Genomic DNA, 12,676 nt, shown 5'->3' with positions numbered 1-12,676 from the left:
ACCCTCCGTTTGCCCGCCTGCCGCCCCTACCCTCGGTTTGCTGGCCTGCCACCCGTACCCTCCGTTTGCCGGGCTGCCGCCCCTACCCTCCGTTTGCCGGCCTGCCGCCCCTACCCTCCGTTTGCCGGCCTGCCGCCCCTACCCTCCGTTTGCCGGCCTGCCGCCCCTACCCTCCATTTGCCGGCCTGCCGCCCCTACCCTCGGTTTGCCGCCCCTACCCTCGGTTTGCCGGCCTGCCGCCCGTACCCTCGGTTTGCCGGCCTGCCGCTCCTACCCTCCGTTTGCCGGCCTGCCGCCCCTACCCTCCGTTTGCCGGCCTGCCGCCCCTACCCTCCGTTTGCCCACCTGCCGCCCCTACCCTCGGTTTGCTGGCCTGCCACCCGTACCCTCCGTTTGCCGGGCTGCCGCCCCTACCCTCCGTTTGCCGGGCTCCCGCCCCTACCCTCCGTTTGCCGGCCTGCCGCCCCTACCCTCCGTTTGCCGGCCTGCCGCCCCTGCCCTCCATTTGCCGGCCTGCCGCCCCTACCCTCCGTTTGCCGGCCTGCCGCCCCTACCCTCGGTTTGCCGGCCTGCCGCCCCTACCCTCCGTTTGCCAGCCTGCCGCCCCTACCCTCCGTTTGCCAGCCTACCGCCCCTAACCTCGGTTTGCCGGCCTGTCGCCCGTACCCTCCGTTTGCCGGGCTGCCGCCCCTACCCTCCGTTTGCCGGCCTGCCACCCCGACCATCCGTTTGCCGGCTTGCCGCCCCTACCCTCCGTTTGCTGGCCTGCCGCCCCTACCCTCCGTTTGCCGGCCTGCCACCCCGACCATCCGTTTGCTGGCTTGCCGCCCCTACCCTCCGTTTGCTGGCCTGCCGCCCCTACCCTCCATTTGCCGGCCTGCCACCCCTACCCTCCGTTTGCCGGCTTGCCGCCCCTACCCTCCGTTTGCCGGCCTGCCGCCCCTACCCTCCGTTTGCCGGCCTGCCGCCCCTACCCTCCGTTTGCCGACCTGCCGCCCATACTCTCCGTTTGCCGGCCTGCCGCACGTACCCACCGTTTGCCGGGCTGCCGCCCCTACCCTCCGTTTGCCGGCCTGCCGCCCCTACACTTGGTTTGCCGGCCTGCCGCCCGACCCTCGGTTTGCCGGGCTGCCGCCCCTACCCTCGGTTTGCCGGCCTGCCGCACGTACCCTCCGTTTGCCGGGCTGCCGCCCCTACCCTCCGTTTGCCGGCCTGCCGCCCCTACCCTCCGTTTGCCGGCCTGCCGCCCCTACCCTCCGTTTGCCCGCCTGCCGCCCCTACCCTCGGTTTGCTGGCCTGCCACCCGTACCCTCCGTTTGCCGGGCTGCCGCCCCTACCCTCCGTTTGCCGGGCTCTCGCCCCTACCCTCCGTTTGCCGGCCTGCCGCCCCTACCCTCCGTTTGCCGGCCTGCCGCCCCTGCCCTCCATTTGCCGGCCTGCCGCCCCTACCCTCCGTTTGCCGGCCTGCCGCCCCTACCCTCCGTTTGCCGCCCCTACCCTCGGTTTGCCGGCCTGCCGCCCCTACCCTCCGTTTGCCGGCCTGCCGCCCCTACCCTCCGTTTGCCGCCCCTACCCTCGGTTTGCCGGCCTGCCGCCCCTACCCTCCGTTTGCCGGCCTGCCGCCCCTACCCTCCGTTTGCCGGCCTACCGCCCCTAACCTCGGTTTGCCGGCCTGTCGCCCGTACCCTCCGTTTGCCGGGCTGCCGCCCCTACCCTCCGTTTGCCGGCCTGCCACCCCGACCATCCGTTTGCCGGCTTGCTGCCCCTACCCTCCGTTTGCCGGCCTGCCGCCCCTACCCTCCGTTTGCCGGCCTGCCACCCCGACCATCCGTTTGCCGGCTTGCCGCCCCTACCCTCCGTTTGCCGGCCTGCCGCCCCTACCCTCCGTTTGCCGGCCTGCCACCCCGACCATCCGTTTGCCGGCTTGCCGCCCCTACCCTCCGTTTGCCGGCCTGCCGCCCCTACCCTCCGTTTGCTGGCCTGCCGCCCCTACCCTCCGTTTGCCGGCCTGCCACCCCGACCATCCGTTTGCCGGCTTGCCGCCCCTACCCTCCGTTTGCCGGCCTGCCGCCCCTATCCTCCGTTTGCCGGCCTGCCGCACGTACCTACCGTTTGCCGGGCTGCCGCCGCTACCCTCCGTTTGCCGGCCTGCCGCCGCTACCCTCCGTTTGCCGGCCTGCCGCCCGTACCCTCCGTTTGCCGGCCTGCCGCCCCTACCCTCCGTTTGCCGGCCTGCCGCCCGTACCCTCCGTTTGCCGGCCTGCCGCCCCTAACCTCGGTTTGCGGGCCTTCTGCCCCTCCCCTCCGTTTGCCGGCCTGCCGCCCCTACCCTCCGTTTGCTGGCCTGCCGCCCCTAACCTCGGTTTGCGGGCCTTCTGCCCCTCCCCTCCGTTTGCCGGCCTGCCGCCCCTACCCTCCGTTTGCCCGCCTGCCGCCCCTACCCTCGGTTTGCTGGCCTGCCACCCGTACCCTCCGTTTGCCGGGCTGCCGCCCCTACCCTCCGTTTGCCGGCCTGCCGCCCCTACCCTCCGTTTGCCGGCCTGCCGCCCCTACCCTCCGTTTGCCGGCCTGCCGCCCCTACCCTCCGTTTGCCGGCCTGCCGCCCCTACCCTCCATTTGCCGGCCTGCCGCCCCTACCCTCGGTTTGCCGCCCCTACCCTCGGTTTGCCGGCCTGCCGCCCCTACCCTCGGTTTGCCGGCCTGCCGCTCCTACCCTCCGTTTGCCAGCCTGCCACCCGTACCCTCGGTTTGCCGGCCTGCCGCCCCTACCCTCCGTTTGCCGGCCTGCCGCCCGTACACTCCGTTTGCCGGGCTGCCGCCCGGACACTCCGTTTGCCGGCCTGCCGCCCCTACCCTCCGTTTCCCGGCCTGCTGCCCGTGCCCTCGGTTTGCCGGCCTACAGCCCGTACCCTCCGTTTGCCAGGCTGCCGCCTCTACCCTTCGTTTGCCGGCCTGCCGCCTGTACCCTCGGTTTGCCGGCCTGCCACTCTTTGCCTCGCTTACCACCCACCACCCACAGCCCCCTCCCCTGAAGCCATAAGGTGTTCCATCTCCCTTTTCCCCAATTAGCTTTTCTTTTTTTTAACATAAAATCTCCCTGCACCCCTTTAATTTGGTAATATACACAAAGAATTAAGTTAAGCACCCCCCCCCCCTTTTTTTACAACCTCGCACATTACAAGTTTGTTGTCGTCAAAACAGTGTAATATACCCATGATATTGCTATATTTTCTGGAGAAGTGATATTATGGTCACATAAAAACATAACAATCATGCCGTTTTCAATATTTTATTCTGAATAATTGAAGGTGAAATTTTTTGGGAATTTTAGGCATATTTTCACCTCAATTTAAGTATGGAGCTATAGGTCCATCACGGACAGTGTGGATGACGTTTATGTTTTCTAACGTACAGTCATTGTTCTGAGAAGACCTCTAGCGATCTTTGCGTCAATAACGTGTGTAGGACCCACGTGATCGGATCACTGACTCAGCCCTACGCCTCATAGACCCTGTAAGCCGTCGTATGCGTTGCTGTGGCAGGTTGTTCCATTCCCGATGTAATGCACGTTCCAATTCATCCTGATTGGCTATTGGAGGGACCATCTTCGCAATTTGTCGTCCCAACATGTCCCAAACGTGCTCGAGGGGGTTCAACCTGCCACAGCAACGCATACGACGGCTTACAGGGTCTATGAGACGTAGGGCTGAGTCAGTGATCCGATCACGTGGGTCCTACACACGTTATTGACGCAAAGATCGCTAGAGGTCTTCTCAGAACAATGACTGTACGTTAGAAAACATAAACGTCATCCACACTGTCCGTGATGGACCTATAGCTCCATACTTAAATTGAGGTGAAAATATGCCTAAAATTCCCAAAAAATTTCACCTTCAATTATTCAGAATAAAATATTGAAAACGGCATGATTGTTATGTTTTTATGTGACCATAATATCACTTCTCCAGAAAATATAGCAATATCATGGGTATATTACACTGTTTTGACGACAACAAACTTGTAATGTGCGAGGTTGTAAAAACACGGGGGGGTGCTTAACTTAATTCTTTGTGTATACATAGTTGGGCATCTGACTCTGCACTCAATTGGTTCTTGCCCTGGTTGGAGTTAATTTGTAATTGGAGGGAAATTAAGGTTTGGGTCGAGTGATTCTTCAGTTTTGCACAAAATCTTGTGGAAACTGTTGCTTCTTGTTGTGTAAAAACAAGGAAAAGAAAATTTTGTTTTGTGTTGTTCAGAAATGTTTACATTAGTGTTAAACTGTATAAACAATATTTACATGAAAACTGATTTTTTTTAAAGCACTTGGTGTTTCTGTATTGGACCATCCTCGAGGTATTGTTACCAATTGTACGCACTTTACAGGCCGACCCACAAAGATCTTTGCCGATCAATCTCCAGGCCCCACACTCCCAAGGGCCACCCCATGCCTACGGACCAATGGCAGGAACCGTGAACGGGGCCTATCCGACCGCTTATTCCCGCCCCTACAGTGCTGCCCAGTATGGCGGACTCCGCCCACAGTTCCAGATGCCAGCGTCTGAGTGGACTGGGCCTACTCAAGCCCCACCACAAACTCGGCAAACCCAACCCGCTTGCCCCGACATGGGTGACGCGACGCGGGGTTCCGCGGCCGGGAGAAACTACATGGGTCGGTGAGATGACGGAGCATACGAGGTGGTACATCTCCATGGATATTACTTTAAACTTTGTCCAGTTAGTCATAATTGTATGATATTGTCAAAAAGGACAATGGAAGACTTGGCTTTTACGTAAGCACTTGGTTCGTCTGTCCGATGCTGCATCGACTTGATGGGAAGAGGTGTTGACGGTCCTCTGATGGTACAAGAGTGAACCCAGAAGTGAAACGTATCCTGTTTCCGAATCGCAAATGGAACAAACCGTTATTTTTATGATTTTATCTGTTATTTTATCGTCTTTCCAACAAGATAATGTAAACTGAAGGAGGGTAAGACATGAATAGTTTTGTGGTAAATCTTTTTACACATTGCCAATGAAGGAGTCCATCACCATATAACTTCGAAATGGTTAACGTCAGTTAACATATATTCAGATCTTGCTGTTATCCCTTTCCCATCTTTATACATACACACATTAGTCCATCTCCCTTATTTAATAAATTAGGAAAACTAGCAGAGGATCAACTTGATGGAATACTGTCTGTGGTCGTCAATCTTTTTATAAAACTCGTACAACAAGGTTGTGGGGTTAAAGGCCCGCAAACAGGTGAAGTGCACATGTAAGGTGGAGTAGTAGAAGGCCAGAGGTGGCCCACTGACAATTTAAACGCAAACATCACAGGAAGAGATGGAATGATAAAAAAAACCTTTTATTCAATCTCAGGGCCGACAATTTGGTTTTCAATCCATTCCAAAGGCACTCGGAAGGTGAACCTGGTAAGGCATTCTGGGAAAGATAAGTTCAACAGCGTTGACCCCTCAAATTAAGGCACCCAAAGGTTAGAAAATTAAAACTAAGGTGAATAAGATAATAAAAAAAAGCCCAATGTTGTACGTATATGCAACAATAACTATAGAGTACTGAGATTGAAACTATAACGATCAACTTTATAACTACAGCACAGGATGAGGATGTGCGGAAAATGGCAAAGCTTTGGTCCACTGGGAATGCTGGTTCATTCAAATACATGACATGGAAATGAGAGAAATTGAGAATATGACAACAGGTACAGGTTTGGTTGGTAAGTGTGTGTGGGGTGGTGACACAGGGTTTGGGGTGAAGTCAAAAGCAATGCAGGGGGAATGATAAGAATGGTGAAATAGGAAACTTTAAAATTGACCTTCTAAACTGGATTTGCTAAAACAGCAAATGGATCGGGAATTTCAATGTTTCAATTATTGCAGCCAAACTGGAAAAGCTATTTTGACATAAACTTAATGGAAAAGTAAAATTTAAACTTAATCAAACATTTTAAATTTCCCTACTTGTCCTGCCACTCTACCCTCATCTTGTGCAATGCTAAAAAAGAAAAGAAAAAAGAAGAAGCAGCAAAAGATAATTCTCTAATTACCGTAGAAAATGGTCAGAATGCAAAGAAAGTGTTCCAAAAAATAGATTTACAAGATTTACGAGAAGCGAGTGGAGGTGCTCGAGTCCCTTTTCATGTTAAATTGTTTACAAAAGGAAATGATGAAAGATTTAACTGATAATTGGAATGTTTAGAAGTTTGTGTGAAAATTAGGTGCGGACATGAGTCATTCATTGCAAATCAACAGTTGATCCTAGATCGAAGACTTTGAAAAGGAGACCCTGAGGTGGTGGTTCTCCCCAAGGTCGTGGTTGTGGAGTTCAATCAATGCACCGATGGCGTCTTCCACGCTGCCCAGCTGCAGCAAGGCCATCTTACGGTCCTTCCTAAAAACAGACGGACGTTCATTCAAGGGAAACAGTGAACGTGCCATTGCATGAAGATCTACAAACGTTTCGCCTCATTCAGCAGTTGCTGCAACAATTTAAACAATGGAAACTGGAGAGCTCATAAAACATGATACCCCACATAGCGTTCAAGTTCATACTTACATTTTAACAAAATAATCATTTTAAAGACGAGTACACCTGTTCACTACGGGAGCGGAAAAAAAGGATCATTCCTCTTTGGGGTATATAGATTACAGTAGATCTATGGGCGGGTCTCAAGAACATTGGGTGTGTTCATTTACCAAGTTTCTTGTGGAGAGATCACCAAGTGGTTTAAACATTCGAGCAAGCACTCCATTCAAACCCGTTAAGGAACGGCTGGCTTGGCAAGCGCTAGCTAGCGGCTTGGTAAATGAGCACAACCCGAGCTTCTCCCTTTCAGTTTCGTTTTAAACAGCAGCGAGTTTCAAAAGTTCATTACAGAAAATGTCACGGCAGCGACAGCAAGGGCCATGTTATTAACCCAACACTTATGGGGTACCTGGAATACCATAGATCTTCGCTCAGTTCTGTAAGTAAAACTTACCGCACGCATGTCAGGATTCCTCCAAATTTCTTCATTTATTGTTACAAACAGCATCAGCGACTGTTTAAAAAGCAAATCATACGTGTTTTTGTGGTTCATAATATTCATTACCTTCTGGGAGAGGCCGTTGCTCCCACTAAAACGCCATAAGCTATTTATATGCGTTGACTCGCCGGGTGGGGAGGTGGGATATTGGTATTAATATCGTTTTGTAATAATATTACGCCATTATCGTTAGTTTTGTTATTCGAAGCGGTATTGGAAAAACGCCACGATAAAGCCAACTCAACATGCAACCCATTGACGGCAATGGCGGGGAAAACCCGTTCAGGGGAGAAAATTAACGTGGTACAACCTTCATTATGTAACCCTTGACCATCCTGTCAAGTTTGGTTGAAATTGGACAAGTAAGGACGGAATGTATTGGCGACAAAAATTTATCAGACAGAAATGGCGTATTTTAGTTAGATTGTTTAAAAATGCAGAACTTTTATGCTACTGAAGCAGCGTTATACACCAACCATCTGTGTACGTTGAGCCACAATTTAGGAGATCGAGTCTGACGCTGCATTCTATGGTGATCAATAATAATCAGTATTGTACATCGACATCACCATATCGCCAGCCTCCTCTTCACCCTGATACTGTCCCTCAAAGCCACACTCGCGCATGCTATATATATATTATATATACACATCAGAATATAATTTCAGTTCTCCAACCTAATGAGCGCATGCTGTGACGTCAGTCACATAGTGCGCTTTGCCTGCCAAGGTCCGGTAGAGCCATCCGACAGTGCATAATTTAGATCTTAGTTCAGATACTGTCACAAGTGCAGACAAAAACTTAGTTCCCGACCTGGTTTCGCCCTTGTTGGGGCTTCATCAGGGCAACACAGTGAGACCTGCATACACTTGTGAATCTGAAAACCTTGAGGTTATATACCAGTCATTATGCGACTTCACACCATGAGTGGTGATTTTAAGGCTTTTATAACAGGCATTTTAAGGCCATTTTCCCTGCAAGAGCGGGGGTTAGCCTTGCAGGCCCCATGACAATCTTCTCCATTTTGCCCTATTTTCTGCATTTCCCCTTGTTAAACCCCTTGCCCCGCATTTCTTCTTCAACCATCTTTAGCCAAGTCTTTCTCGGTCTTCCCCGTCCTCTACTCCCTTCTTCATTCATTTCCATCACTCTTCTCAACCAGTCACTTTCATCCTTCCAAGCCATCTCAGTGTTTCTCTTCACAGCATCAATCACAGGCTCTATTCCCATCATCTTTCGCAATTCATCATTTGTCTTCCTCCCTCTCAACGATACTCGACACATCCACCATTCACATTTCCACTCTTTCCAGCCTTCGTTGCTGCTCTCCGTTCATTACCCATGTCTCGCTCCCATAAATCATAACACTTCTCACACATGCAGCATACACCTTTCCCTTCAGCTTCAACGACACTCCCCTCCTCATCAGCACGCCACTCAGTTCCCGAAACTTCTTCCATGCACATCTCACTCGAGCAACCGTTGCCGAGTCTGATCCACCGATCTCCATTCAGCATGTCTCCAAGGTCGCAAAATGTGTTCACACCTTCCAGCTTCACGCCGTCTCCAAGATCCAACTCAACATTTCCTCCATCTGCAGCTCCCTCTGTGCACACCTTACACTTGAATGTAGCTGCCACACTGGTTAATGACCCTCTCAAACCAATACATTTTTGATGAACCCACTCCTCAGTGCACACTGAATGGAGTTCACTCCGACACCCTTCCTACACACAGCACAGGGCCACTTCCCAGTTCTTTCCACCTCACCACATGCTTTACCACTTGCCATCACCTTGGTTTTTCCGATATTCACCTTCAGACCTTTTGTCTCCATACACTCCTTCCACTTGTTCATCTTCTCCTTCAGTCCATCCATACTTTCTGCAATCAACACCAGATCATCTGCATACAACAACTCCCACGGTAAACCCTCCTTTACGTTCCGAGCCAGCACCTCCATCACAGCTACAAATAGTCGTGGACTTAGTACCGACCCCTGATGCACTCCCACCTTCACCTCAAACTCACCACTGTTCCCGTCCTTCGTCCTTACAGCTGTGCGCGCTCTTTTGTACATTGCCATCACTACTCTGATCAACCATTCCTCCACTCCGAACTTCCTCAATACCCATGTCACTACTTCACACTCCAGAGGGTCACCTTTCCCCTTGTATAGAGGGACGAGGGTACTCAGTGTGCGGGGGTAACGACCTCCTCAAAAGCAAAGCACAAGCATGGCAGGTAGGTAGGTAGGTTTGGTGCCTTGCCCACACCTTGCGTACACCACTGCCTCAACCCACACCCTATTGTCAGAGCACCCTTCTGGCTCCTCACACCCCAAACTCACCCGTACCCCATCATCCCCATCATCCCCACGCAGTTTCTCGGTCATTTGAAAGGCAAAAAAAAAAAAAAAAAATCAAACTCCCTCACATGTCAACACAAATATTTCACAACATTCCCTTACGGAAAAAACTTGAATGCTTGGACATCTCCACCGGCCTCCGAAAACAGCCTTTGCAGCTCCTCTTCTGTGACCGCCGGCCTGAATGGACATTTCAGATGAAAAGTCAGAATAGATGCAATCTTTTGAATCATTCCTTTCACAGTAATCCAAGACTCATGGAGGAACTTGTACATGTGCACAACGTCAGACACGTGCACCTCAAGATATCAGTGGACTTAATTACAAATGCCATCAGCACAGGATTAATGAATAAACCGTGTGTGCTTGTAGGATTTTAACCTGCGCCCGCAGTATGACAAGTTAGGTGCACTCATGGGAATGTCAAATAAACTGTGAAAATGTGAACATTTCAAGGGCAGATGCCAATTAGGTGTGCTTAGAAAAAAAGAAGAAAAAAAGGATGCTGCAACATCACATTCAAGCTCTCAAGGCCATGATGTAGGAGGGGTTGTTCATCGCACCGAGACATGCAGGTCTGTCATACAACAACAAGCATGCATTTTAAAGGCCATTTTCCCTGCTAGAGCGGGGGTTCGCCTTGCGGGCCCCATGACAATCATGGTTCCCTGTTTTGAGGCAATGTTTTTATGGCCAGATGCCCTTCCTGACGCCATGGAAGGGCATCGCCATGATGCCTTTCCTCCACCTTGGCCTGTGGAAATTATTGTGATGCATTGGTTGCCCATAGAAGCTGCTCAACATCATTCTATCCTTTCACGACGGTATGAAGGAGAAAGTTGTTGGAAATGGCAGTGAATCCAAGCTTTTTTGATGCCACCAGCAGCACTCAACAAGGTCGCCTCCAAGCACTAACTCTCTTCAGCATTGTGATCATCGCAATGATCATTGACAGACAAGACACGTCTCGAGGGAGACAACATCCACTTCCACACCAATGGCAGCGTTTTTAACCTCAGCCGTCTTAAAGCCAAGACCAAAGCCCGACCGACGCCCATCAAAGAGCTGTTGTTGGCTGACGATTGCGCCCTTGTCGCCCACACGGAGAAGGATGAGCAAAGCTTGACAGACTCCTTCATATGATCTGCTGACCGGTGCGACTTCAATGTCAGCATCAAGAAAACTGAAGTATTGCTCCAGCCGAAACCGGATTCACTATACATCAAGCCTCGGGTCATAATCAACAACCAGCCATTGAAAGTTGGAGAGGTACCGCTACTTGAGCAGCAGCGTCGGCAATAATGGTACCAAAGCAAGTGCTGCCTTGGGCCGGCTCATCCCATGTGGTCCACCCACGACGTGTCACTCGCCACAAAGATCAGCGTCTAACATTAAATCATTATGTCCATTGACACCCCCAAAATGCGATACATGCTAACATCAAAGTTGCAAGATCAGCACGACCGGAGGGAAGGAAATTGCCCTTGATCGTGTGAAGTGGCACAGTTATCGCACCGACCAAGTGAAGGAGTTCGAGCACAAGCATCAAGAACGCGGAGAAGAGGAGACAAACGAAGAAGAGATAATGGCAATTTGATGGTGGAAAACTCTGAGATCCGTCGAGTACGATGACAACCCACGACGAGCCAGGAGAGAGGCATTTAAGAAAATGCTTTTTTATGTGAAGAGCAAGAAACATTTCATTCAATGAAGATTCAGTAAGGGGACATTGAAGAAGAAGGGATAAAGAATGAAGGAGGAACTGAGCAGGAAGACATGGCAGATTTGAGTTTGTGATTTTTTTTTTTTTTTGGAGTAAAGAATTTTTTGGGGGGGATTTTTTGAAGCGAGGAAGGGAAAAGGATTAAGCCAAGGGATCAAATGGCAATACTTGAGAGAAAATAAAATAAAACAAAGCATGTGGGGTCAAAGCAGAGACAGAAGTGGCATTCTGACTAGACGAGGAATAGGCAAGGTGGCCGGACTTTTACAGGGACACCAATTTGACAACACAAGCCACAGTTTGACACGGAAATTGGACAAAACCACAAACAGTAACACAGGAATAAAAATAAAACAGTAAAACAAAGGATCTGGTCTGGAAACTTAGCTTTGATGAGTCGGAGGGAGGAACTGCTCAAACCAGTGTCGCACGCGAAAGCACCCGCAATTGGAAGTTATTTAAATGAAAAACTAAAACGTGAAAGCACCCGGAATTGGAAGTTATTTAAATGAAAAACTAAAATTGTGCAATGAAGGTGAAGACAATGATATGGCGGAACAAAAATGCATTCAATCAGTTGACCACACTGTGGTTGATGGAGTTTGAAATCCGCAGCCTTATATACATGCACATTTTGATTTGGAAGTTTTTTTGTTTTTGTTTTTTGTATACAAGATCGAGGCTCGTGAAAGAGCTGACATTAATCACACAAAAAGTCAAACCGACACGTAAAACACAAAACAAGGGTAGCGGTAGACAAGATGGGGAGAGAGGGTGAAGGACACAAAACAACATTTGACATCGAGAGAACCATGGGAAGGAGAGGGCCTGGGGGAAGGTGGGAGATGTATAAAACACATGGCCACTGCAAGGACTTCCACGAGAGAAGTTCGAATTTCAAAAAAGTGTATCTGGAGTCAATTAGCGGGGGTAGAAAAGATCAAGGTTTTGGATGGGGAAAGATAAGAGATGGTGGTGAACAGCTGTTTTAAAGACCTGGACGGAGTTGTGGGATTGAAGGGAGTGGGGGAGTTTGTTCCAGAGGCGGGAGAAAAGGGGAATGAAAGAGTGAAGGTGAGCAGAGAGCCTAGATTCTGGCAGTTGAACCATAAGAGGGTTGCTGGCAGATCTTGTGCAACCTGTAGGAATATTTGGGGGACAGAGCACAGAGAGAGCTGGGGGAGCAAGGCCGGAGAGGAGTCGGTGGAAGACAGAAAGACCACCAACCTGCCTGCGGTGAGTGAGTGAAAGGCCCTCGGAGTTAGCTTCATTGCAGGAGATTCCAATGATTCTGAAAGCTTTGGTTTCAACTGCGTGAAGCCGAGCTGGGTGTGAGGCAGGAGCACCAGCCCAGAGGGGAGAGCAGTATTCCATTGAGCTGCGGATGAAAGCTTTTTTTGTGGTGAAGAGCTCGGAAGTGCCGTAGCCAGAGGTACTCCTGGGGGTGGGGTGGAGAGAGTTTTTGATAAAGATAGCAACCCCACCACCAGGACGAGGCTCAGGTCTATCAAACCGGAGGAGGGAGTAACCAGGA

At 50.9% G+C, this 12,676-nt stretch overlaps 2 protein-coding genes across 5 annotated transcripts in view; one reads left to right on the top strand and one right to left on the bottom strand.

The window, feature by feature from the left end:
* Positions 1–12,676, top strand: part of LOC137421316 (uncharacterized) — a 137,119-nt gene that overhangs the window by 118,955 nt on the left and 5,488 nt on the right. For 3 of the 4 annotated variants that reach the window (XM_068107237.2, XM_068107236.2, XM_068107233.2), the window contains exon 18: positions 4,387–5,196. In XM_068107237.2, coding sequence (XP_067963338.2) covers positions 4,387–4,680 — 294 coding nt within the window. In that variant the 3' untranslated portion in view covers positions 4,681–5,196. Of the gene's footprint in view, positions 1–4,386; positions 5,197–12,676 lie in introns of those variants that run through there. The other variant, XM_068107234.2, reaches the window with a different exon arrangement.
* LOC137421318 (polypyrimidine tract-binding protein 1) overlaps positions 5,356–12,676 on the bottom strand; it is a 49,828-nt gene continuing 42,507 nt past the window's right edge. The window contains exons 15-16 of the mRNA XM_068107241.2: positions 9,522–9,599; positions 5,356–6,417 (exon numbers count right to left, since the gene is read on the bottom strand). Coding sequence (XP_067963342.2) covers positions 6,285–6,417; positions 9,522–9,599 — 211 coding nt within the window. The 3' untranslated portion in view covers positions 5,356–6,284. The remainder of the gene's footprint in view (positions 6,418–9,521; positions 9,600–12,676) is intronic.

This window comes from Myxine glutinosa, chromosome 2, assembly GCF_964187855.1.
Source record: "Myxine glutinosa chromosome 2, kmMyxGlut1.1, whole genome shotgun sequence".
Classification (NCBI taxonomy): domain Eukaryota; kingdom Metazoa; phylum Chordata; class Myxini; order Myxiniformes; family Myxinidae; genus Myxine; species Myxine glutinosa.
This window is presented reverse-complemented; position numbering and strand designations above follow the sequence as displayed.